Source organism: Tetrao urogallus (assembly GCF_951394365.1).
Source record: "Tetrao urogallus genome assembly, chromosome: 1".
NCBI lineage: Eukaryota > Metazoa > Chordata > Aves > Galliformes > Phasianidae > Tetrao > Tetrao urogallus.
The window spans coordinates 63057851-63085754 of NC_136813.1; the positions used below are offsets into that span (position 1 = coordinate 63057851).

A 27904-nucleotide genomic window follows, 5' to 3' on the forward strand; every position below is an offset into this window, starting at 1 on the left:
ATAAAAGAGGAGGTTGAGATTGTATTGATTAGTTTATTTTCAAGTAGCAACCACACAGATCTGCCTGCTTCAGATTTTTGTGTCTGCTTTCTCCATTTTCTGCCCTGAATGAAGATTTAAACTGTCACTGCATGGTTATTCTGGTAAGTTTTCCAGTCTTGATCTGCATACTATTTCAAGCAGTCCAAAACCATTAATTCTTTTCATCTCAAATGTAGAAATTCTTTAAGTTGTGGGAAATTCTTTGCATTTTGGGGAACACATTCTTCATCTGAGGTGAAGCTCAGTAATTGTGTGGTACAGATTATTTGGCCAGATGTCCATGGCAGTCAGATGTGTTTCAGCAAGCTAGAGAGAGAACAACAAAAGAGCACAGTGTAACAAAATGTCAACTGCAGAAATTCGGAAAGCACGAAGCTTGATTTTTGTCATCAGTCAACTGGTGGCAATGAAACTGACAGAGAAGATGAGAATACGCAGTACCCAGAAGGCTTGGGTTGTATGTCATTAGTTGCTTTCAGCTGTGACACGGTGTGTATAGAAGGACACGATTAACTGGGGCTCCTGAACCTAGACTAATTACAAAATGGCACCTGGTCTGGCATGTGCCAGCCCTGAAGGGGTATTGTGGAATAAATAGATGAGAAATGTTCACATACAGCATTTGAGGCTGTGGGGCTTGTGCATGAACTGAGCATGTAATATTAATAACGATTAGCGATTAAGCGTGGGCTTGATGCTTCCACAAAGTAATCATTAATGCATAGAGAAAATAATGAGGTTGGTATTGTTCAGCTTAATGCTAGATTATTTGGGCTTGACTGTGCACCAATGGCTGATTGATGCCACTTGAAGCTTGGGATGCCCTGGTTGAGAAATCTGCCTACATAAAGTGCTGATTTGGGATTTGGGAAGTGTGAGGAAGTTCAGTCCTTGAAAGAGATGAGACAAACTCTGAAGTGCATAACAAAGCAGCTGCAGTCGGACCCCATTAGTAGCTTGAGTCCCCTGCGGTTGTAATAGGGACTGCTCATGAAGGCAGGCACTAAAGATGAATAGTTGTTTTCCAGCCCTGTGCTCCAAGTCATCCATTTTGTGTCGTTTTCCTTCTAGAAATTCTAAAATGAATACTTCCCTACCGAAATGTCTATAGAAAATGAGCTCTGAATAACAGGTGTATTGAGGACGCTGTTATTTTCTTCCTATGTATACACACTCACCAAATTGATGCAGGAATCATCTGCCTTCTGGGCTCATTGCATACTCATTAGCTGTGTATTCCACTGTTTCAAAGGGAAGTTGTCAGTGATTGGTTGACATGCCTGTCTTTTTAGATCAACTGTGTCCAGCAGCCTGAGAGTGAAGGTTATGCTCCCAGGTTTAAGACCCCTGCAAGTCAGAATTGGAGGGTATTTGATGTTATACAGTTATGTTAAATGTTCTGAGGAAGATGTTGCCCTTTGCCCCTTTGTAAAGGATAAATAGGTTCCCACACATCTGAGCAAGTTACTGCTCTGAAGATCTTAAGTTGGATATCAGGAAACATTTCTTTACAGAAAGGGTTGTTAAGCACTGGAATAGGCTCCCCTGGTTGAGTCACCATCCCTGGGTGCGTTTAAAAACTGGATGTGGTGCTCAGGGACATGATTTAGCGGAGGGCTGTTAAAGTCAGGGTAGTATGGTGAGGTTGCGGTTGGACTTGATGATCTTCAAGGTCTTTTCCAACCTGAGTGATTCTATGATTCTAAAATATATCTAGTTCAAATGTGGTGAATTAATTTCAAATGTATGTATGCTGAGAGATATTAGATGTTTTTTAGATGAAAAGGGGGTGTTGAGAATTGCTTTTAGAGATCGCATGAAACACACTCTGAGGCTACAGTTTCTGGACTAGCTATTACACTGTTACAGCCCTGGGTTGAGCTGCCTGAAATAAACCTGGACCTGCTGGTTCAAGAGCTATGTAACTGTATAACTCAGCACTGGATTTGTGTTGCTATACTTTGCCTTTGTAAACACAACCTGTGCAAACATCATCTGCCCTGTGGTAGATTATAACATACAATTCCTTTTAAATATGCTTGCAGATAATTATCTACTTTACAAACAATGTATTGCTAAACATCGGCTTTTCCCAGGATGACACTGTATGAAAATCAGGTGATTGTAACGTATGAAAGCTAATTAATTCCTTTCCTGTATTTCCTTGCTAATTATTTCTTTTGTTAGTGTGCTGCCCTACAAAAAAGCCTGGAACTGTTTCCTGTTTGGTTTCCAAAATGTTGATGGTCCTCAGTGCTTTGTACCATGAATTCCAGGCACACAGAAAAGCTCTTAATAGTTATTATGATTAATGGGTAAAGTTAATTATTCATAGATGTTAGCCTGACATCCCTGTGAGTCACAAATGTGCAATCCTCCTTTTATATGTGGGAAACTAAAACAAGATTAGCTCTGCTGGAAGACCTGGGAACACCAAGAACTGGGTGCTCCAGTATCTAATGTCAGCCTTTTCCTGGAACTCGTATTTTGAGAGTAGGCTTCTCAGCTTTCTTTTTGGTGTGAGGTGGCCCAGGATAGGATCAGAGGCATCCAGAATGCTGAGGAGTGCTGTGAAGTGAGCGACTATGAAACATTCTGCCCAGGTACAACACTTCTCTCTACCCTCACTTCTGAAGCTTTGTGCAAGATAGCATAAGGACTGTGGGACTGGGAAGAAGGAGCAGAAGACAGAAGTGACTTAGGAGATTACGGAATTGGAAGAAGTTTGCATTCTCTTCCTTATTCCCAGTCCAATATTCCCAGTATTTTCCACTGGTTTGTTGGTTTGCGTGTGTGTGTATGGTGTTTGTTTCATTTTTTTCCACATATGTAATATAAAACACCAGTGCAGTCTCAGGAACAAGGAGCTGATATGACTGTGCCACCTTGGTACTGAAAGACCTTGCTGACAGGCTATCAAGCTGTTCCCCTGTCTTCTCCTTGGCTTCCTCTGCAGCTCTGTTGTGCTCCCCCACACAGTAATGCAAGCTTGACAGGCTAAAAAACAAACACACAGACATCTTATTGGTGTGGCATTTAAGTGCTTTATGCAAAAGGGAGTTTAATGTGGGTTTTTGCCTTCATGAGGTTATCCTCTAACCTACTCTGGTTTAAACAGAGTAGGCATCACAGCCACCTTCTGTGAGTAAACACATGAGTTCAGGTTACAGACTCCCATTTGCCCAGAGATTTTGACGCTGGGAGGCAAAGACCAGAGCCCAGTCTTTAGAAGGTAAGGACCAAGCTGCTCTGGCTGGGCTGTTTTAGGCTTGTGTGAGAACTGAAGTACAACTCAGTCAAGTAAGTGGAACACAGTTCTGGAACCCGTCAGTGCCCAGGCTTTATGAGTTTACACCCTCTCCTGACTTGAACTCTAAATGACCTGTTTTAAGTGATGTGTCTGTGTTTAAGCTGAGATATGAAGTCTCAGCACAGTGAGTTACTTGTTCAACTACCTTTCCTACAGTAATGTTCAAAGTATTTCAGAAAACAGAAGAAAAATACTTGATTTCTTTTCACAATTGCTAGAGAGAAGCTTTGTGCATATTGGGATGTTGTTTCAGTGCTCACCTGCATTCTTCATAAAGGCAGTATAAGGGAGGAAACTGTGGTCCTCAACAGCTGTTTGGTTCAGAGCACGTGAAAATGGAGAGCCTCACATCTAACAGATTTGAAGTCCCTCTCAGCACACTTTAGCTATTGTTATTTAGAGATGCACTGGACATAGAAAAGAAATTCTACTCTTAAGGTGGCTGTATCCCTTCAGAAGTTAAGAGACACAGCTCTACAGCGTTTGCCTGAGATGAAAGGTTTGGGACTAAACAAGCCCATGAGGGGAAGTTACAGATGTATCTTTAACTGGTCAATTAGTGCTAGGCATCCCCTGTGCATCAGCATGGGCAGTTTCTCTATAAAACTGTCATAAAGCTTGTAAATACCCGGTGTTACTTATAATTACATCTCAGACAAAAGGAATAGCCTGAGAAATGCATCTGACTGGTGATGTTATGAAACAAGGGCTGAAGTGCGCCAAAGAGACAGTAATTAGTATGGGTATTGTTCCAGGTAGTTTTAGAGAGTGTTCTCACCATCCCATGGAACATGATGATAGAACCCTCAGCTGAAGCAGGATGGCATGAAAGAGGTAATGTGTTCAAAATGGAGCATCATTCTGAAAATCACCTCCAATAAGTGGGAGGGGGAAAAAAAATACAAAAAAAAAGAATTGGTAGATCATATGTGGCACAGGAAAGCAAATAGAAAAGTGTAAATCTGTGAGTGGAGAAGAACTAGTGGTATTGAGTCTTGTGCTCTTATGTATGTTGTATGCTTTAGATCTCGGGTGCATCCCTTTCTAAAGTAAGTGTAAAGCTGTAGTATTTTTGACCACTCTATATTCTCTGTATCTCAGTGTAACTGCAGCTTACTGCTGGAGCCTGGCTGTGAGTGCCAGGAAGCTTACCTGCTTCTTAAACTTAGGTAGATGGAGATACCATACGATAAGTGAACTCCTTCCTTGGCATTCCATCCTCTCCTATTAATCACATGCTGGGCTGACTGAAATCCAGCAGAAAGCAAATGCATGCTGACATTTTTTATATCTAAAAACTACAGATCAGCAAAATGCATTTCAAATTATGTGTTTGGGTTGTTGTTATATTTAATGATAATCTTTGTGTTCTTTTTCTTACATATTCATTTAATAATAAATGCATTGCCATGGTTTCATATCCTTTCCTTACCAGTGACAACAAGGGCAAGCAAATCGCTGCCTTTCTAAATAAGTCTCACAGTATCATATACATCTAAAAACTTGTGCTTCTAAATAAAATAGCAAGAACAATAAAAATATAAAAAGAGGTACGGTAATGTTGTGAGGGAATGAATACAATGTTCAGGGGCATGAGCTCAGTGCGTTCCTGTAGAGATCTTTATTTAATTCCAACCATTTCTGAAGAACATTTTGGTCCCAGGAGAGTTTGGTTGGATGGCCCTAGGGTACCATCTAGTTCCAACCATTGAATCAGACATGAGATCAGGCTGCCCAGGGCCCTATCTAACCTGGCCTTGAGCATCTCCATGCTGTTCACTTTTCTGTGCAATACATGAAGATGCCTTCCAGCTCATCCTCTCTTCAGCATATCAGTAGTGGCATCATAACACAGCTGTGTCCATCCCTTTGGTCAGTCAGAGGTTGAATTCAGGCTGTTGACATCATTTTCCAAATTACATCTAGTGCTGAGATTCAAAATGGTGCTGTGCTAGTGACAGGTGCAGCTCACTTTCATTAAGCAGTTCACCTGAATTTAATGCTCTGAGAGTACACAGAGCAGGCAAAAAAATCTTGCTACCTAGCATCCCGCAGGTCCTACAGCATGGTGGTGCCCTGGATGAACGTGCTGGCTTAGAGCCCTGCTCCATTCAGCAGTGTTAGCATGACCTCATTGCTACAAAGGCTGTTTGCTTTCTGCATTCCACTCTAAGAGAGAGAAGCCAGCAAATTTTGAGAAGATAGAGAAATGTTTAGCAGGAAAAATATCATTCATAATGCTGCTGAAAAAATGACCTCTTATTCGGCCTTATGCACGAAATTGTGTGAATATGAAGAGGGATCTAAGCATGCAGCAGGAAAGATAGAAATAATTGTACTTTAAAAAATAACACCCGCAATTCAATGAGTAAATAAAAAGCAATGCAATGCAATGCAAAGCAGGCATTAATAATTCATGTGACAGTACCGTAAAATGGGCAGAAAGTCTGTGATTGTGTGGGTAATAAACGAGAGAAAATGCATAACAAAGAGAATCAGTATTTGAAATGAAAATGACCTTAAGGACCATTAGAGAATGACCAACCTATTAAGAAAGAAATCTCTCTCACAGTCAGAGGCTACTTTCCAAAAAAAAAAAAAGAAATTTCTGAGTCATCAAAATGACTTGAGAGGAACAGTGGTTTATGATCACAAATATGACAGTGTCTTTATAAAGGGCAACTTCATAATAATATACAATTACTTCCATCTGTTTGGAAGAATACATCTCTTTCTACTATAGATCATCTTGTTCTACAAAAGACAAATGAATATATCTACCAGTTTTGCTGCCATCAAGCTGTGCGCTCAGGCCATTTCCCAGCTCATTTCTTTGGGCTTTCCCTACCCCCAGCATTTCTTTGGTCACAGTTTGCTTCTGAAATCCTTAAAGCCATGCTGTATGTATGATGGCTCCATTTTCTACCTGTTTTTTCCAAAGATAGCACATAGATTAGTGCCTTACGTTATGTCAAACGCTTTAATGATATTAAGTACTTAATATCTTACTTGAGCTGTAGTAAAAGATTTACAATTCAGTCTAGTCCAAGACTCCATGGTGTTTGCAGAGGAAGGATGCGTGCCTTGCTGTTTTGTTGTCTGTGGAAAGGTTCCTGTTATTTCAATGTTTCACCCCCCAAAAATGAGTGGCTTAGGACTCACCACAACCCAACACAACTCTTGTGTAACAGCAGGGCTAGATGTCCCTCTCCTCACTGACACATGGTCTAGGTTTGTGATAGTTGTATTCATGGGTTTTAGGGGGACACGGCCCACTTGATATCCTGAGCTGTAAAGACTCGTAACATCATTTGTTTTTGAACTTAAAAAGTAATATCTGACCGAAATAGTATTTCATACTCAGAAAGTCTCAAGCACAAAGGGAACCAATAAATAAATAAATAAACGAATAAATGGATTTGTTGTTTATTAAATGATGAAAAGAAAGCTGCCTGGAGAAAACCTTGCTTTGTTAGCCTCCACTCCTGCTAGGCAGTCAGGTGAAGAGAAAAAGGAGGGAAAGGAGAGAGACACTGGCCTCACAGACCCGGATTTTTCAGTCTCCACATGACTCAGTCGGTTTTAGTAGCTTCTACACACAAAAAGTGCCTCAGACACATGGTGCAAATACACTTCTTTCTTAGCTGCAGCATCCATCTTCCCCAAGTAGAGAAGTCAAACCCTGCCTCTGCTATCAAAGTCTATTAGCTGCCTGCTCAAATAAGGCTTGCAGTAAGCAATGAAGCAGAGAGATGGTTTTCTTTAATTGTCCTTTATGGAATTCCGATGAAGGCATGACAATCACTAATCTGAAGTCCTTGAGGAAATAAGACAAAAACCCTTGCAGAAATGTGCCCAGGCTAATCTGAGATATAAAGCAAGGAGAACATTATGAGGGATCTGATTTTTGCCTGTCCCCACCACTGATTCATTGAAATGCTTTCTGCAAGTCATTTATGGAGCATCAGTGTAGTCACTGATGGAGGAAAAACAATATTTATTTCCTTTCACAGAAATGTCCCGAGTCTTAGTAACCACTGCTTGTGCAAATCTTTGGATGAAAGGAAACATAAGAGTTCAAAGCTCTTATTATATGCTGCTTGTTACACTTTATAACAAATGTCATCACAGTAGGTAGGAATTAACATTCCAAAGCCCAGAGGGTGGATACCTCTTCATTCCCATATATATAAAACTCATCGAGCGACCTGCCTCAAAGCAAGGCCGACTGAAGACGGGTGAGTCTGAATCCACTCAGAGTAGATATTCAGGGGAAGAAGCCTTGATTTTTTGCTTTTATTTACCTTTTTGTTATTATTGCAGTTGTTGTGCTGTTTCTACTTAAGGCTTGTGACGATTTCTGTGGTGGGACAGAAAACAAAATGGTTGATAACTTGAAATTTTATATGGCATTTTTCTGCGTGTAGGAGCAGCTTCAAATCATAGTGCTAGCTGGGGCCCCTTATGGACTTGCCATTGAATTAAGAGTTATTGGGTCAAGCTGTGCTGATCCAATATTCTATTCTTGCAAATAGAATCACAGAATCATAGAGCTGTTTGAGTTGGAAGGGACTCTGAGGGGTGATCTAGTCCAGGATTAATAATGAACAGGGACACCTACAGCTAGATCTGGTTGCTCAGAGAAATACTCAGTGTTAGGGCTCAACCTGAGCTCAGGCAGTGGTTTGGCTACCCGAATAAGCTCTCTCAGGGCACTGGAGTCTTTCAGATGACGTGGATGGACTGTTTGTGTTCAAACATCCATGCGGTCTAGCTTACAGTAGAAAGAACTATTAGGCTGGAGAAAAGGTCAAGCCTTATTAAAATCAATAAGGCATTTTCAGGTGTTAATAGCATGGCAGGAGAATTGCCTGCAAGGGCTGTGGCATTGTTTTGTACTCAAAACCCTCTCGGGGAAAAAAAAAGCATTTGTAATTTGTAAAACTGCATGGTTTTAATGCGCTCTGCAGCAAGGCAAGTGCAATCGATGCTTTTTTTTTTCCAGTCAATAGCTATTATCTGATGATATTTTGGAATTTTATTGATAAACACAAGAGGCATTTATTACTGAAGCGATTATCTGCCATTATCACACACCTGAATATATGCAGAGGCTTTACTGTATCAGCAGATGACAGGCCAAAACATCCCTGCTGACAATGGCCACCAGCTTAGTGCTTCCCTCTCAATCTGATAATGATGGCATGGTGGTACAAGTGATAGAGGAGATGTCCCTCCAAACCATCTGAATAGGTAGGAAATAAGCAAGTGGGGCTCCCATCTCCTCCCATCACCACACTCTGAAGCCAATGGGTGATGGGAAGGAGCGGGGGAGCTTTCGCCATGCATGCTTTCTTCCAGGGCTGCTGAATATCAGCTCCAACTTCTTCATCCTGTGTTTTCAGGTGTCCTGGGTCAGCTGAGGAGAGCCACCACCATGGTCACTGCACTGCTCTTGCTGGGCCTTTCAGCCCTGTTTGGTGAGCCTGGGCTTGCATTTGGTGTGCTGTGGAGAGCACCCTGCCACAGAGTCACAGAAACACCCATCCAGCCTTATCTGACCTCTCTGCCTGCTCAGAATGATCTCACAAACATCACAGGCTGTTTGTTAGATGGAACCTATGAATTTCATGGGTTTTGAGGAAATAAATAGGACAGTTTTCCCAGATTGAGGCATGCACTCTCCTCAGTTAATTTCCCACTGAGCTGCAGAAGGACACAGGAGATCTTCTCAGCCAGAGTGCTCAGGTGCCAGCAGCCATCATCTGAGGTGGCCTGGACACTAGGGGACATCGTTAAGTAAATACAGAGGCTGTGGTTCCTTCCCCCACAGCAACCTTTACATCTATCAGGGATGACACCTGTCTGTGTAAAATGATATTTAATTTATTTCAATCTGTTTGACCAGAAAGTAACAAATTCCTATTCTTTAGCTGTGATTGATAACATCACTGATAGGCAGCAGTGGCAACAGTCTAAGCACAGTGATAATAAAGTGGTTTGGATCACGGGTCTGGATGAACACCTCATGCCTGTATTCACCTGCAGTAATCTGTATGATACTGCTGTGAGGTCTAATGTTTCCAAACGCCTCCATTTAATTTTTCAGCTCCATCCATGAGCTACAGTTGCTATGGTGATATCAGTGCTCTTCAAGCACCCACAGTTTCCTGCACAGCTGTAAGAGCCCAGGACTGCGGTAGGTATCAGGCACGGCTTGACTTGTTGGCCTACAGAGAGATGCTGTGTCTCCTGTTGGCATCCTCAGTATCCTCAATGGCCTCATTTTTGAGGGAGCTGTTGGGTAAGGCTGTCTCTGCCCCGGCTGCAGGCCCTGCTGCTCTGAGGAGGACGGTGGAAGCGGACGTCATCCGCTTGAGGAAATACGAGGTGCCCATTAAGAGAGTGGCCAGAAGGCTTTGCTTGGACCCAGCTCTCATTGCTGCCATCATCTCTCAGGAGAGCCGCGCCGGCCTGCTGTTGAACAACGGCTGGGACCAGGGCCAGCAGCGGTACGGCCTGATGCAGGTACAGCCAGGAGACGCGGGAAGATAATCCTGTGTGGCAGCATGGCAGTGTGCTGGGTGCCTCAGGGCTTCACCTCAGTTAGCAAGCATCCTGCCTTTAGCACTGGGATATGAGGTCCCTATGAATCGCAGCCTGCGGGTGCTGAGAGCATGGTGAAGCTGTAAGTGGTAGCTGTGTTCCGAGAAAAACTGGTCTTCTTCTTGACTTTTCCAGATTGACAGGAGGTATTATCAGCCCTTTGGGACGTGGGACAGTGAGGATCACATAAACCAATGTTCGAGCATGCTGGTGGCAGGAATCAACGAAATGAGGGCAAGGCACCCTGCCTGGAGCTGGGACCGGCAGCTGCGAGGTACAGCATGTGGGAGTGCACTGGGGGGATGTGTAGGAACGTGTAGAAACAAAGAGGGGAAGTTGTGTTACTGGCACCATCAGTATGTGAACATTCACCAGGGATGTGAACAGTTGAAATCCTTAAACCAGAAATAATTGACAAACAGAACTCTCTTAGTTTTCCCTGTCAGCAATTTGGTTTGCAATCCATACTGGGATATGTACATCAAGGCAGTTTGTGGTTGTAGGTTTGTGGTTGTTGGTTTTTTTTTCAATTTAAAGAGCACAAGAAGCTTTCTAACAACACTTAATTAACACCAGGCGAAGAATTTTCGTGAGGCAGAGGCCTCTAAATGATGAGAGTGCAGCGCGTTTGCTGCTATCACCTCTGAACGAATAAAAGCATCAGCCTGGCAGACTGTACAGCATTTCAGCATCTCTTGAAAAAATACATAAATAAAAGATCTTCCTCATTTGAAAGAGGCAATCACAAAACAGCAGACCGGCAACAGTGTTGTTGGGATAGGCTATAACATTCAGTCAAGGAAGCATTAGAATCCATGTTTGCATGCCATTTTTTCACTCTATGCCATTTCTTGCTCTCCCATCCTTACACTCCCGCTGCCACGTTAGACTGCCTTCATAGGGTCACTGTGCTGTTCCCACCCTCATTTGGAGAGAACCATGGGTTCCTTAACTACAGAAATAGGGCTTTTGCTAAATGAGTCACTTTTCAGTATTAATGACACAAGTAGCAATTTCCAATGGTGCTGTATAAGTTCAATGAGACGCGTTGCCTTTCAGGCTAGGAAGTTTTATTTTAAAACCTATATTTCTGATTGATCAGCCCACAACAACTTCCTCTTGACTCTTTCCAGGGGGAATCTGCACCTACCATGCAAGAGCCGGCAACCTCCAGATGTACGATGAAGACCCCTGCAGCAGAGATGACAACTATGTCAACAGCGTGATCAGGAGGGCCCAATACTTCAAGAGAAATGGGTTCTAGCTCAGTGACCCCCTGCCACCGAGCCTCCACTACATGTAGACTAGCCCAGTAGTGACAGTAGTACCCAGAGCCTCCCAGGGACCTGGCAGGACTGATGTGCCTCACAGGGACAACAGAGCACAATCTGGAGGCCTTTAGAAGTCAGATAGTGACTTCCAAGTGATGCTAAAATGTTGGGTGAGGATGCTTCTTGTATCAGGAGCTGAACCTGGGGCTGTTCATGCATCTCCAGGTGCGGATGCAAACAGCTCTCACTCAGCATTGGCTGTGCTGCCCATGTTCTCTCTTACAAACAGGAGGGATAACCCCTTGAGTTTTCTCCCCTTTGATAGTGCTGGCCACTTCCCAGTGAAGAGGCTCCTCTCTGAGTCTTCCATCACTCCATGCACACCTGTCCCAGGAGCTATGTCACAGCATCAGTGCTGGTAACAACCTCAACACCTTCCCTGCTTTGCCTTTGGAGCATTTGTGCTGGAACCTGCCAAGTTTAAAAGCATTCCAGCTTCTGTCCCTCTGTCCTGCCAGTTTGCCTGACTTCTAATTAGGAGTGGGTAAGCTCTGGGTTTGTAAACTGAGAGTACTTTTTAATGTGGATGGTTCTGGGTGCAAATTTAGGTTTACTGGCAATCAAAATAAAGATAAATGTTGAATTCCATTTTTTATTTGTTTGGCAATGTATTCATCTTTGCTGTTTCACAAGGCATGGTCTGTGGCAACCTGTGACTTAGGTAATTAACCCAATTTGGGACTTTCTGAGAACAGAAACAGGAAAATGGAGCAGCAGAGCAGCAGTAGGAAGAGCTGGGCTGGGAGACATCAGTCACTCACCTGCTTACCATCCCAGCAAGGACTGTGTGTAAGTGAAATACTTGCAGGCAGTTTTATGTTTACAGTTTCTGGAGGCCAGAGGGAGCTATAGGACATCTCTAACATTACTGTGTTTTGTTTTGTTTTGCTTTAAGACTCCAGGAAACAGCTCAGTGTTGAGCTATCAGAGGTATTCAACTAGATACTAATTTGTCTGTAGTGAACTCTGTGCTGAACTCAGATAATTTTAATAAAACACCATGTTATAATACAGGCTCGTAAGGCATCACACACAGTTTGATTATCTCTGCTTGAAACAGCTTATGTAAAATGCATAGGTTGAAGTCTTTGCTGTAAACTTCTATCTTATGCAATCCTCCTACATTATGCACAATGTATGTTAACACTTTTGGTAGAAGAGTATAAACTTTATATGGGCTGGGGGCAGGGAATCTCGTTTCCACATCTGTAGAGTTTTTGAGTTTGGAAGCTTTGCAAAAGCGGAGATTTCTTTGGTTCCCTTCACAATGCCCTTATCTGCTGCCACTAGGATGTGCTGCTATTCCTGTGGACCTCTGAATGCATTGGGAGTCCCATTTCTGCATGTGTTACCTGTGAGGCTGCTGCTCCACATCTTGCTCCCATCAAGGAAATTTTTAGAAGTCCATTTAAAGGTCTTGATTGCAGCAATTCTGTGTTTTATCACAAACGTTATTTTATGGTATCAGCACTTTGTACCGACTACAGAAAATCTCCATGGGAAGTGAATTGAAATACAACTGCCTGATAAGTTGGCAGGAAGGAGTTAAGGAGAATTCAACACCAGCATATTGCTACCAGGTCTGAGCAGACGTTTTCTGCCAGTGAGCTGGCACTGTTTTTGACCTCTGATCTTTCCTTGCGTGTTCATGTACATTGTATTTGGAATAAACTGTTCAGCTGGCGGGTACAGGGAGCTGTGGGAGCAAATTTGGACACTCCAAATGATTAGAAAAAGCAGGCAGCTTGTAAAGCAAGTTAATAGCATGGAATTTATCATGGAAAGCAGAAGGACGGATCAAGAAAGAGAAAAGATGTACAAGATGGGAAAGAACATCATAGAATCATAGAATCATTTGGGTTGGAGATGGCCATGAAGGCCATCTAGACCAATTGAATGATGAACAGTGATATCTACAGCTAGATCAGGTTGCTCAGAGCCCCATCCAGCCTGACCTTGAGTGTGTCCAGGGATGGGCACCCATCATATCTCTGGGCAACCTGTGCTGGTGCTTCACTATCCTTATTATAAAAAACTTCTTCTATATATCCAATGTAAATCTCTCCTAATTTAGTTTGAAACTATTTCCCCTTGTCCTACCCGAAAAGACCTCGCTAAAGAGTTTGTCTCCTTCTTTCTTATACCCCCTGTTTAGAATTCAGAGACCAAACAGCCTAGTTGCAATGCCTGGAAAGACACCTATTGAACAACCACTGTTCAAGAACCTGGGGGACAACAGTGCATCAAAAAAAACAGCCAGGAGGGCTCTGGCAATGTTGTTCTGTAGGGGTAAAATGCCTCAAACCAGCCACAACTCTTATCTCACCGGGTAGATGGCCAAGATAGAATCTGCGGTAGTGCCACACTGCAAGCTTGATAAGGCTTTTATCAGCAATCTCTGAAGTAGTCTCATGTGAAGGCCCTTAAGATAAGAAGAAAAAGTACTGTTTGGAGCAGTTCTTGGCAGCTTATGGTCAAACCAACGTGATGCCTCCCATGGAACCACTCCAGACTGTCCTACAGTGCTTTCTATATTGTTTGTGGTCATGATATGAATGGGACCAGAGCTATCTGGGTAGGTGACTGCCACAGTGAGAAGGAACATCAACACTTCCACTAATGGTCAAAACCTGCTAGGAATCAAGGAACTGAAATTGAGTAAACACAGTTTACTCAAACAGTTGCAAAACACTGAAGGAATTCAAGTATGTGTATAAGCATTGGAGAAGCGGGTAGGCAGCTATCTCATGAGGAGGGCTGGGGTTCCCATAAAAACCCAACAAGCTGATGCCAAGGGAAGGAGGAAGGAAAGAAAAAGGGAAAATCCCTTTGACAGATTATCTTTGATTCTGCAGTCAGCAAATAGAAATAGGAATAACAAGACGAGGAAATAAAATCTTCTATGCTAGCATTTGTTACAAGTGATGTCAGTCTTGGGAAGTGTATTTAAATGCGGATGAGCAGGGTCCTCTGGTAGATGACTCTAAATGCCAGTTTTGGCTGGATCTCAGCCGCAGCTCATGACTCTTTCTCTGACAGACACAAAACAAAGGGGAATTCCACCACAGCAGTGTTGTGCTGAGAAAGAGTTTGTTCTGCTTTATTACTTGTTGAAAAACTGGTCTGGGATTTCCAGCTAGGAACCAGTTCCCAGGTCTGAGCATCTCTTGCAGTTGGTATGTGCAGCCCTCTTTGCTGCAGAGGTGGTCTTTGTGTTTGTAGCTAAATATGTGATATTTTAAGAAGGCTGTTTTGGGTCACGGCACTCCAGAGGGAATAAACTGTAGAGGCAGAGCAGGTCAGAGTGGCTGGGATGGCACTGCTGACCACCACAGCAGTCCTACTGTGAGACCTGAGGGAAAGATGTACTCGTGGGCCTTGAGAGTGGTCCTTGGAGAAGGCAGAGAAGGGTTTAGCTAGTCCCGTGACCACAGCAACCAGTTATTAGCCAGCTTATTTCCCCTGTTCTTTCCAACTCGAAGGGAGTGGAAATCCCCAATCCTTGGTTTATTATCAGCTTCCCGATCCGTAAGATTTCCGAGAAATAATGTTAAAATAACAATGTTCTTGGGCAAATTTTCCACACACAGGTAGCATATCTCAGCTGTTAAACAAATGAACAATGAAAGCAAACCCAGGGGAGCAGCTCACTGCTCCTTTAACCATTGCTAGGACCGTGCAGTGGCTCCAAGCCACAGTCGCGCTGCCAGAGGCAGAATGACACCCAGGGCACGTATACCAGCAAGGGCAATCTGTGAAGAACAGGATGGGCAGAACTCATCAGTCCAGCCACAATGAATACTGTGCAGTGCTGGCCCCAAATGTCCTCACTGCACTTCCTAAGCATCCTTTGGACACTGGCAGCAGCCAAAGACAAAAAGCAGAAGTGACAGAAGCTGATATGCTTTTCCCCCACAGCATTCCTTAAAGGAGGCTATGGGAAAAATAGGCTGGGAAACTATATCAGGGCATGTACTGATAGAATGAGGGGTAGTGGTTTTAAACTAAAAGAGGAGAGATTTAGATTAGATGTCAGGAATACATTTTCCACCAAGGGCAGTGAGGCACTGGCACAGCTGCCCAGAGAAGCTGTGGTGCCCCATCCCTGGAGGCACTCAAGGCCAGTTTGAATGGGGTCCTGGGCAGCTGAGCTGGTGGGGGGCAGCCCTGCCCATGGCAGGGGGTAGGGCTGGGTAAGCTGTGAGGTCCTTCCAACCCAAATCACTCTGTGATTCTATGATTTTATGATTTTTGGCATTGTTCTGAGAAGGTCCCCATCGCTGCCCAAACCCCGCCTTTGGACACCATCATTTATGGCACCCTTTTTCTTCCTCTGAGGGTGGCACCTCCCCCACAGTGGCTCAGGGCAGAGGTAGGCAAGAGAAGAGGTAGGTTTTAGAGAGAACTTGAAGTGGTGGGGAAAACAGAGAAGCAGCTGAAGAATGGTGGGAGGGGCAGGCAAGAAGCTTGTCCTACAGAGGTCCAGCACACAGAAAAGAGCCCCAACCCTCTTCCTTTGGGCAGTATGGACACAATGCAGGATGCTGGGATAAGTCCCAACAAACACCTGAAGCTGAGTCTTCAGCTTAGCCCTCACCTGAGTACGAAATACAAGAAGCACATAGAGAAAAATAAGGATTTTTTTTGCTGTTTGAAATGTGGGAAATGCCACTCCCAAAAGCAAACTTACCACCATGCCAATGTCAGTAGTGCAACAGGTTCTGTTTACATTGGAAAACTGCTCCCAAAACCACAGCCCAGTACATTTCGACACAGTGTTGGATTGCCACTGAACAGAAGCTAGCTCACCCTATAAATTAAGCTCCCCAAAACCTCAGCGACGTGGCAGAAGCTGGGCTGAAGACAAGTAGGTAAGATGCTCCTCAGGGTGGGGGGTCTTCTCATCCCTTTCAGCAATGCCACCCTCCTCAGAAGATTTCTGCTGAGATATTTGAGATTTGTGCTTGCATAAGGACACGAAAATTTGTCTTGTAGTTTTGGACTCAGCTCACCTGAGTTTAGATAGCTCAGATCTCTTTGTGAGCCCATCTCCCCTGGCTTCCTTAACAGCCGACCAGAGTATGGTTCACCCTGAAGCAGCCATCCACAATAACTAAGACAAAGTGCAGTTTGCAAGTGCCTGTTTTCTGAGTATAAAGCCTTAGATTCAGGCAAAGCTACCTCATTGTGGTGAAGGTGCTTGTATAGAGACTACGGGCACAGGATGAGGGCATTTGGAGTGGAAGCACAGCAGCAAGGAGTACTGAGCATCATTCATTTTATTCTTTATTTGATTTTTCATCAACTAAATATTGGAGCTGGAGGTTGGTTACTAAGATGTTGTTGAAGATGTGGGCTGGAAAAATTGCAGCTTGGTTTGTGCCAGAAGAGAGACGTGACTGCACTTCTATATCACTTTGTGTATCCAACCGAGAGACATAAGCCATCAATTCAGAAATGGTTTATTTGTGTTAAATCAGCGAGCACTGAGATAGGATCATTCCTTCACGTTTGCTGATTGATTTTCCAGATTGTTTTGCGTGCTCGGAAGAACGACCCCATGCACCTGGTGCTCACGCTGCTGGGCTTCACCGCCCTCCTGGGTAAGTCAGCATCCTGCTGCCCCTGTGCGTTCATCCCTTGAGCAGCCCCAGATTAACGTGCCTCCCCATCTCCCCTTCCCAAATCTCGATTGTTATCAAATTGTGTTGGGACATAAGGTGCTCACTTCTCCTGCAAGTCTTGCTGAAGAAGAGGTTACCTCTGAGGGGTGGGTGGGTGCAGGACACAAGGGTGCAAGTTGCAAAGTGCAGGATGCAGAGTGCAGGATGCTTACGTCTTTTCATACAACATTTTCAGGTATGTGCCAGGCCCGCACGGATTGCTATGGCAATGTAAACAGAATCGATACCACGGGTGCTTCATGCAAAACTGCAAAACCGGAGGGCTTAAACTACTGTGGTGAGTCTTACACTTCAGCTGGATTGCTCTCTTCCACAGGAGCACAATAATTTCAAGTCCTTCATATTTTCAAAATGCATAACCCTATAGGCAAGGTCTACCTCCTTTCTGAGATGAGACATCTTTTTGTTTTCGATACAGGAGTTCAAGCTTCAAGAAAGATTGCTGAACGGGACCTAGGAAATATGAATAGATACAAAATACTCATTAAGAGAGTTGGTGAAGCATTATGTATTGAGCCTGCTGTGATTGCTGGCATCATCTCCCGGGAATCTCATGCTGGCACAATACTGAAGAATGGCTGGGGTGACAATGGAAATGGATTTGGTTTAATGCAGGTATTTGCTGATGCTCCAATAAAACCTAATGAAGTAATGTCATACAAATAAAAGTAAGCCCCAATTACATATCTCCCATTACTGCAGTGAAATGCCTTTTTTTTTTTCTTTTTTTTTCTTTTCTTTTTAATATTTCCAGGTTGACAAAAGACACCATAAAATTGAGGGAACGTGGAATGGAGAAACCCATATCAGGCAGGGCACAAGAATACTTATTGACATGATAAAGAAAATACAGAGAAAATTCCCACACTGGACAAGGGATCAACAGCTAAAAGGTAATGTGCAGACCACAGATTTTGTCCAGGAGAGAAGAAAAACTTCAGGACAAATATATACTGAATGATTTTATAGAATCATGATTTGGGCAGGAAGGTACCTTAACAACCACCTACCTTTATCCACCTGCCATGAGCAGGGATCTTCCACTAGATCAGAATGCTCAGAGCCCCATCCATACATCTTGGCCTCACCATCCTCTGAGTAAAAAACTTCCCCTTAACATCTAATCCAGCTATTTTAGTTGAAAACTATTCGCCCCTGTCCTGTTACTATCAGACTATGTAAAAAGTCAGTCTCCCTCCTGTTTGCAAGTTCCTTTCAAGTACTGGAAGGCCACAATGAGGTCTCCCCAGAACCTTCTCTTCTCCAAGCTACACAAGCCCAGTTCCCCCAGTCTTTCTTAGTAGGAAAGGTGCTCCAGCCCTTCAGCCATCCTCATGGCCTTCCTGTGGACCCACTTCAACAGCTCCGCATCACTCTTGTGTCGGGGGCCTGAGACCTGGACACAATTGCTCTAGGTGGGGTCTCACGAGGGCAGAACAGAAGGGGACAATCACCTCCCTCTCTGCTGCTACCCCTCTTCTGATGTAGCTCAGGATACTGTTGGCCTTCTGGGCTGAAAGAGCACATTGCTGAATCATGCCTAGCTTCTTGTTCACCATGACCTCCAAGTTCTCCTCCTCAGGGCTGTTTTCAATGGGTTTTTCTTGGCCTTTCTGAACATCATTAGGTTCATGTGGGCCCACTCCTCAAGTCTGTCCATGTCGCTTACGATGGCATCCCTTCCTTCTACTGTATCACTCATTTTGGCATCATCCCCACACTTGCTGAGGGTACACTCTCTCAAACTGTCAGGCTGGAATTTTAAATCTGCATTACCCCCTTGTGTGTTTCATTTTAGGTGGCATTTCTGCCTACAATGCTGGCACTGGAAATGTCCGAAGCTATGAGAGAATGGACATCGGCACTCTCCATGATGACTACGGCAATGACGTGGTTGCTCGAGCCCAGTATTTCAAGCAGCATGGATACTAGGCTGAGGCAACCATACCAAGTGATTTACCTACCATCACCTGAACAGCCACCAAAACACGAGAGAAGCTACATACTGCAAATCCATACAGATGCACATGTTACAGGAACAAAAAAAAACGCAGGCTAAAACTCACATCTTTAAAAACAATATTCAGTAAGACCCTGGTCATGTGGTTTCTTTAAAAGCAGCAGGCTTTTTTCAAAGATGCCCGATACTTACTTAATATAATTATGTGGTCACTTTTTCTGAATTCCAACTTTTCATAAAGATACATAGACCGCAGTTGGATTTTTCTGTCACTTCTCAGTCATACAGAAATAAGCAAACAGAAAATTAATAAACATGTTATTAGCAAAAGAAACCAGACTCCAAGATATTTGTATTTTCATCTGTGATAGCAAAGTTTGGATAAGTAATGTTAATATTAGCAGATAATGAAGCTGAGAAGAGAATGGGAAAAAACGACCTGCTGGCATTAGTAGACAGCCAGCTGAACATGAGCCAGTAGTGTGCCCAGGTGGCCAAGAAGGTCAGCTTGTATCAGAAATAGTGCAGCTGGCAGGAGCAGAAAGGTTATTATCCCACTGTACTCAGCTCTGGTGAGGCCACAACACACATGCTGTGTTCAGTTTTGGGCCCCTCATGACAAGAAAGACATTGAAGCCCTGGAGCATGTCCAGAGAAGGGCAACAAAGCTGTGAGGGGTTTGAAGCACAAGTCTGATGGGAAGTGAATGAGGGAACTGGGATTGTTTAGTGGAGAAGAGGAGGCTCAGGGGAGACCTCCTCATTCCTACAGTCACCTGACAGGAGGTTGTGGAGTGGTAGATGTCAGCCTCTTCTCCCAGGTAACAACGAGAGGATGAGAGCAAATGGCCTCAAGCTGTGCCAGGGGAGGTTCAGGAAAATTAGGAATATTAGGATATTAGGAAAAATTCTTTCTTAGAAAGAGTGCTGATGCAGTGGCACAGGCTGCACAGGGAGGTGGTGCAGTCACCATTCCTGGAGGTGTTCAAGAACCGTGTGGATGTGGCACTGAGGGATGTGGTCAGCGGGCATGGTGGGAATGGACTGATGGTTGGACTAGATGATCTGAGAGGTCCTTTCCATCCTTAATGACTCTAAGATCCTATGAGTTAACTTAATATATCAGTGAGATGGCTGCAGGCCTCACAGCAGACATTCACAGCAGACATCCCTACACATGGGCAGGTAATGACTTCCCAATCTCCTCACCCATGCCACTGAAGTGGGTTTGATTCCCACAGCTGTGGATAGAATTAAAACCCTAGCGTTCGTCACCTCCTGCCCTGTGGTACAAAGGCAACTGCCACATTAGGAAGGACGACAGAGTATCATCTACAAAATGTGATGTTTTCAGGCTCACCAGCACCAGAAAGGCCTCAGATAAGGATTGTGCTTAGCTGAGCAAACATGGGGACCAACTGAAAAGCAGCCAAAGCAGAGCAGCCATCATGATCAGAAGAGAGGAAACTGTGACCTGAAAAGATGAAAGAACTGGGGTGGGTTAAGTGGAAGAACACGTACTAAGGACAGGTGTATGTGTAACTATGCAACAGATGACCTGGAAGAGGAAAGAAGGAAATGGTTTGTCACGCCTGAGTGGACAGAGAGAAAGCAAATACACATCCATAAATGTGGAAATGTTTAGTATCTCCCACTATTTGCTTTCATTTTTAATCAGCAATGAATATAAAATATTAAGTATTGCTATTTAGTATTTATAAAAATGGCCTTCGCTACACTTAGCTAAGGCCATGAACAAGACTTCCAAGATACCTAAAAACTTATTTAAAACCTCAGCACAATTTGCAAGACACAAACTTGCAGAAATTAACTTACTACAAAAGACGCTGAAATTTGTGCTGACTGTGTAAGTCTCACTTTTAAGTCCTGTTGCACTCTCCAGCTCAGGGCTTCTTTGTTGCAGATGTGACATGGAGAATTTCTGCAGAAACCACAGGGGACTTTGAAACAAAACAATAAATGAAACCAGTAGGGTTATGAGATGACTGGTGCTACTTCTTTCCTTTAACAGAACTCCTTTGGGAGTTCTCATTCTCAGCATCTCTGTCTCAACATCTTTTTGATTACGTAAATGTTGCACTATAAAATTGAGTTTTGCTACACCAGTGTCTGAAGTTCATTTCTTAAAAACAAATGGTTATCACAGAAAGAAAAAGAAATTACTAAAGCAGTGGCTAAGAATCACGTGTCATGAATGGCACGAGGGGAATGGCATGCATCATGGATGGTTAACTGAGGGGACTACACTATCTAGAAATTACATTGCAAATAGTAAAAATGTTCCACTAGATCCAAACCACCCCATCTCCACATTCAATACTGAGAAGCATAGGATTCTGCCATGCATACATTTAAAACAATAAGGAGGACAAAAAACCAATAGAATTGTCTGCAGCAATAAAATATTTTAAGGACAGCCTACTCAGAAATTTTATTCCAAAAAAGCTGTAGCAATTTTGTGATTCTTGTATGATTCTTGATGAAATGCAGAAAAGGCCTGCAAGTATATTCTTAATTTGCTTTGTGCTGCTTAATCATTAGTTTGTATTGGAAGGGCCCTGTTTGACTTCTTTGGGTCCCTCCTTTACAAGGAGCTCTTCTATTAAGTGTATTCTAAATCTGCTAACTACTCAAGAAAAAAGACTTGAACATTTTAAACGGACGAGTTCCTTCCTGCTGAAGATGAACAAGAGCTACAAATGATATAAATGACAGCTGCCTTCACTTGTGGCTGAAACCTGCCCAGGGTTACCCAACCTTTGCTGTCTGACTCGGGATGTCTTACTCTGTCTGCAGCTGTCTAAACTCTGCAAAGGTGGACAGAATGCACCCAATGACAGCCTGAGCAAAAGTGAATCCAGTAGAAATAAGTTAAGCCACGGTCTTACAGTTAAAAAAAACCCAAACCTCTAACTACAGTAAAGAAGCAGGTAAATACAGGCATTCATCTCAGCAGCATGATGTCAAAATAAATCACACTACTCATTGCCTCTTCCCGCTCAGCTTTGTCATTAGTTGAAAGCATTTTTCAGCCCCCTTTGTCCAGCAGATGGATGCAGCACGCCCTTTTGAAGCTTTGACAGGGAGGGGTGAAATGGTGAATTTCATCAGGTGAAATGTTGCAGGTGAGCCATAAATCCCTTCTATGCTGGGAACCTGTTCTAGGAATTGCCTTTAACTGCCATAAAATTTGCTTCTGAAAAATGCTGGGGGAGGCCTGACTCTGCAGTCATCACTGCAGCTTTTCAGAAATTAGTTTCTGCGAAAGGCCCTGGCTTAATAAATCACAGAATCACAGGGTTGGAAGGGACCTCAAGAATCACGAATCTCCAACCCCACTGCCACATGCAGGGTCACCAACCTCCCCATTTAGTGCTACACCAGGCTGCCAGGGCCCCATCCAACCTGGCCTTGAACACCTCCAGGGACAGGGCATCCACAACCTCTCTGGGCAGCCTGTTCCAGCACCTCACCACTCTCTCTGTAAAGAATTTCCCCCGACATCCAAATGTTTTGTTTGTGGAAATCAAATGTAGCTCACTTCGCTTTCTCCCCTCTTCCTGCTTTCCTTTGGGCTTTTCCACTTCCAATAGATGATCAGCAAAATGAAATGAGTCCTTGGGTCATGTCTCCTTGCATTCCCCTTGCCTTCAGATTGTCCCTTGCAATGCCAGCATCAGCCCTGGCCATTAGCATGGCTGCACGTTTATGACAGGCGTAACCCAGAGATGCTGGGAGGGGAAGAAGTCTCCTGGCCAGCTGTGTTTGCCAATGCTGCTCAGCGGTGAAGCCATCTCCATAGCAGGAAGCTTTCACTTATCACCAGTTTCAAGGCAGAAACGAGTTTTAAGGAAGAGCAGCCAGAATTAAGAAGAACAGTATCTGAATCTGGAAGTTACTGAATGCCTCAAGCAACAGCAAGCAAAAGGGGAATCCAGGACACAAACCACATATGAATGGCTGCCCAAAGCCACCCCTGTACTGCTGACATATCAGCACAGAGCACAACATCAAAGAGCCACATCCTTGGTGACAAGCAAGCCATGGATGCCTGCCTGGGCAGCCTGTGCCACTGCCTCACCACTCCTGAGAAGAAATCTTTTCCTGATATCCAACCTGAACCTCACCTGGTGCAACTTGAGGCCATTATCTCTGCACTGTCACTGTTACCTGGGAGAAGAAGTGAATCTTCCACCTCACTACAACTTCCTTTCAGGCTGTTGTAGAGAGCACTGAGGTCTTCTCTGAGCTTCCCCTTCTCCAGACTAAACAATTCTATTTCCTTCAGCTGCTCCACACGCTTTGTTTTCTAGAGCCTTTACCAGCTTCACTGCTCTTCTCTGAACATATTCCAGCAACTCAATGCCTTTCTTGTAGTAAGAAGTCCAAAAATGAGCACAGTATTAGAGATGTTACATGTGAGATTCTGTGGATCCCCCCTGCCTCAGTTACTATGACGCAGAAGTAATGCAGTACATCTTTTTCTATTTTCCCCCCATCAATAACAGAATAGCAGCACAAGCCATTCAGAGTTTACACTAAATCATCCTTAGTGAGATTCTCAATTTTCAGTATTTGTCATTTCTGTATATGTGCTCTATATTGCTGCCTGTCTAAAATATTTCAGTGTGTTTCAGCTTCCTTCAACTTTCCTCATAACCATAAACATGACAAGCTCCATGTAGGGACTGTGGAATTTTTCCATCTGGTTCTTGACTTACAGTAGAATCATAGAATCTTTCAGATTGGAAAAGACTACTAAAATAAGTCCAACGATCAATCATCTAGTCCAAGTATCAACTTGAGATATCAATAACAGTATATGCAAAAGTTACAGAATCAAATCTTTCAAGACAATGACACAGAATCAGTTCCCTAGCTTACTTTGTGAAGAGCTGATCAAAGGGTGGAACAGCATTTCAGCCCCACGAAATGAACATGGGCAGAGTTGCATTAGCAGATGAAGAGTGATGGGGAGATCTGCCATTCAGTGGTTTCTTTCTTACTCCCAAACAGTTGCCATGGTTCTGCTGCATGCTACGTGGTTACCTGGGTCTGTGTTTGAGTGGGAATAAAGCCAGGAAACTCACTCACTCTGCACACCCACATTTTCAGCAGTGGCAGCTCTGTTATGTGGTAGTGCTGCTGGGTCTTTGCCTACAATAACTTCACAAATCCAAAAGCTCAGACTCCTCCTTCTGCACTTGTTATCATTCCAGAAACTGGAGTTGTTTTCAGATAAGGCTCCTCCTACTTCCAGTCAGCATCCAACTTTTGAACTCAATTATGTGTTATTTCCTTTTTCAAATGGTAGCTGAAACAGAAACCCTGCTGCATTTGGGTGGAAGCTGCTGGACACTGCCCTTCTCCCATAAAAGCCCTGCCATGAAGGAAGTGCTGAGGCAGCTGTGCCCACAACTATAACATACACACAGCTCAAGCAAATGCCCAGAGACGGTGGGGAGTCATCCTGCAGCAAACATGTCAGGTCGGTGGCATTTCTCTGATACTCTTCTAAATAATTCATTGTATGCAAAACTTCTTTTCTACTGACTACTCAACTCAGGCTGGCATTGCTCCTCTTCTTCACTGTTCGCATTTTACCTTATACAACAGCACGTTTAGGCAACAGATAAATGTAGATACGTTGCACATAAGGTATTCACAGGATGCTCTCCATGATTTTTCTTGTTGATGGGAAAGCAAACTGTAACTGAGTTGTGCAGGCTTTCTTTTGAGTCTCAGAGATTTTTTATTTTGGAATGGAAAACACCCTTTGGAGATGCCAACTGAATTTCAGACAAGCTAAAATGATCCAGAACTAGAGGAAATGAATCGTGCACAAATACAATACCACAAGAGCATCTCCTCAAATAAAAGCCCAGGCTAGTATCTAAATTATGCCTATCAGTTTCAGCTGTGGATCTGAAAATATGCCGTACGCTGCTCTGATGTGACATCTCACTGTATATGTTGCCCTTTAGGCTGTTCTAATTTCTATGGGAACATAGCAAATGTTGAAACAACTGGTGCATCAGAGAGAACTGCGAAGCCGGAAGGTCTGAACTATGCAGGTGAGTGCTATCTCAGTCCTTCTCCTACCTCACACCCACACATGGGCTCAGGGCAAACCCGAGCCCTTGGCTGTTGGTCACAGCTACGTGAGCGGTCTTTACACTGCTGTCAGAGATCTTATGTGGGTGCACAAATTATGCTGAGATTGGAGTCACCTTTGAGATGCTGCCAAGAATATTCAAGACTACCACAGAGAAAACGCAAGGTTTGCTAAGCATGTTCATCAAGCCCATTTTTCTCTCTCTCTCCCTTAGGAGGGCTTCCCTTGTGACCTAAAGTTCTGAAAGCTTCCCTAGCATAGTCTTAAATTAAAAAAGTAAATCTTCTGGAACTAATCCAACCAAAGGCTTGGACTTAAAGCACACCCACTGTTTAGTTTGCACACTAGAGAAATGCACTGTTTTTGAAAAAATATCTTTTTGTATCAGCCATCTGTTGACAACTAGGCTACTTCACTGAAATTAGTCAATTTTGTCACTGTTTCCCTCTTAAGAGATTCAGAGGGATTCAGAATGTTGGCTCAGTCAGAAGAACCATTAGAAAATTTTGTTTCTGACTGTAAAAATGAAAATAAAAATGATATATGTTGTGCTGTAGGAGTTGCTGCTTCAGAGAAGATTGCTGAAAGAGATTTGAAGAATATGGACAAATATAAAGAAACTATTATAAAAGTGGCCAACAGCAAGTGCATTTCACCATCTGTGGTTGCTGCTGTTATCTCTCGAGAATCACATGCTGGGACAGCACTGAAGGATGGCTGGGGTGACCATGGAAATGCATTTGGCTTAATGCAGGTATGGCCAACCCTTTCAAAACTCAGTGGCCCAAACTGGGTGCAGTGTCAACCAGAAGGTTTTCTTTCCTTTCCCTGCTATTTTCAGACAACTTTTCAGTCAGAATAAAGCAGCGCTGATCCATTTTCCAGCTGCCATGGGGATGGATGGGAGGGGATGCTGGAAAATATCAGGGCAAGAACAGCCTGCATCTACACAGTGAAACTGCTGCTTGCTTCCCAGAGCTCTTTGGGAACAAGTAGATTGTTTCTATTTCATATGTTAGATAATAAATCTTGTTTCAAAAAGCACTTTTTAAACTAAGTGCAGAGACCCAGAGGCTGTAGCTACATGGAGTCAGGTTAATTACTCTTTATGTACCATGGGACTCAGCTAGTAGGGACCTTGCTTCATTATTCATGCCTCACTAGTTTGCCAACTTGCACACTTATCTGTACAACCATAAACATCTGCTTCATGTGTTCAGATACACTGTCATAAAAGCTCCGGCCCTCTCAGGGCTGCACTGTGTTGTGGGTAAGATGCAATGCTGCTCCTGCTGCCCTGGGAAGAGAACAGGGATGGAGCCAGGAGTCACCCCCAGGGAAACAACATTTTGGGCACTCTCGGTGCAGATGGGGAGGACAGGAGCAGTTGTCTTGCAGCTGAAAAAGCTTATGCAGCAGTAACATGGCTTTTGGCACCTTTGCAGCAAGTTACCTCAGTTTTATAAGGCTCTGATAGACAGAGGTGGGAAAGACACTCCTGTCCACTGCCCCCACAGTTTGCTGTTCATATGTATCTGGTGGCTTTGCCCCTGCCTTGGGCTGAGCTCACTTGCTCTTTCTTACCAGAACAGGTAAAGATCAAAACGAGTACAGGCAGCCTAAAAGTGCTGAAGAACTCTGAACAAATAGCATTTATCTCATGTGTTGATATTCCTGTCTTCAGGTTGACAAACGGTACCATCAGATTCATGGGGCATGGAACAGTGAAGAGCATATAAAACAAGGCACAGACATTTTGTGTCAGTCAATAAATGATATTCAGAAAAAATTCCCAACATGGAGTAAGGAACAGCAGCTCAAAGGTAGGTCTTTATCAGCTTTAAAATGTCAACTTTATAACAATCCATACGCATAAAAGTCAAGAATGGTAATGCTGTCAAACCAAGCACTTAGAAAACTAAACACATCCTGGTTACCCTGTTAGTTTTAATAGTGTGTGGAATAATATTTCATGATACTCACTAAAAGGAAAAATGCCATTATCTTTCTAGCAAGCTTTTGGAAAACTTGACAAATATCATTACGTTTTCAGCTGCAAGAAGTAAGGTGTTTTTGTCTTCCCCATCTGCCCGTTTGCTTTTTTTTTGTATTTCTATATCTACTTATAAAAAGCTGTCATTTCACAACTCCAAAGAGAGACTATCAATTTCTGAACAGTATGGTTCTCACTGAAGGAAACATGGTTCATTCCCAGACACTGATCACGGCTGAAGCCATCATTATGGTTGGCCCCCTCCTATCCAGCTATGATACAAACGTACCTGATGTTATCAACATCACAAAAGGAAACAATACTACAAAAGAAGATGTTAGATTTGCAAAATACAGCAAAGAAACAATGACCACTAAGCCTGGATGTAAACCATAATTTCTTAACAATGCTAAAACGCAAATGAAACACCTTGGTGATGAAAACAGCTGAAAATGGTAACACTGCAGCCAAAAAATACTGGTAAAAAGACACCAACAAACTCAAGCGATACACTCAGGTTGTGATTTTTATTTGTTTACTGAGGAAATACTACCTTTGTTTGAGTGTTTCTTTCTCATTTCAGGTGGGATTTCAGCCTATAATGCAGGAACGAGAAATGTCCAGACCTATGAAGGAATGGATGTTGGCACAACACACAATGACTATGCCAACGATGTGGTTGCAAGAGCCAAGTTCTTTCAGAGACACGGATACTGAGAAAGATATCTGAGTCATTATACAATACTTATGGCAAATGCTTTCACATTACCAAAATTGCAAATTGTTAGTCAGTAGGTGATTTTGTTGCCTATTTTGTACTGCTGTTAGACGTGCATATTGATC

General features: G+C 43.4%; 3 protein-coding genes across 3 annotated transcripts; all 3 read left to right on the plus strand.

The window, feature by feature from the left end:
* Nucleotides 1–8789: 8789 nt before the first annotated feature.
* LOC306952734 (lysozyme g-like) lies at nt 8790–11222 on the plus strand (the record flags this gene model as incomplete). Its single annotated transcript, XM_079543482.1, has 5 exons — nt 8790–8832; nt 9462–9551; nt 9684–9880; nt 10094–10232; nt 11092–11222. The coding sequence occupies 5 exons, from the start codon at nt 8790–8792 to the stop codon at nt 11220–11222; spliced, it is 600 nt and encodes a 199-aa protein (XP_079399608.1).
* Nucleotides 11223–13622: 2400 nt separating this feature from the next.
* Nucleotides 13623–18905, plus strand: LOC306953236 (lysozyme g; the record flags this gene model as incomplete). Its single annotated transcript, XM_079544106.1, has 6 exons — nt 13623–13643; nt 16820–16892; nt 17149–17250; nt 17392–17588; nt 17728–17866; nt 18772–18905. 6 exons carry the CDS (start codon nt 13623–13625, stop codon nt 18903–18905), a joined length of 666 nt encoding a protein of 221 aa, XP_079400232.1.
* A 5433-nt stretch (nt 18906–24338) lies between these two features.
* LOC306953463 (lysozyme g-like) lies at nt 24339–27778 on the plus strand (the record flags this gene model as incomplete). The annotated part of the gene is given in 6 exon segments (XM_079544371.1): nt 24339–24374; nt 24378–24441; nt 24938–25027; nt 25626–25822; nt 26753–26891; nt 27645–27778. Coding segments are annotated over 6 exon segments (660 nt in total).
* Nucleotides 27779–27904: the final 126 nt, after the last annotated feature.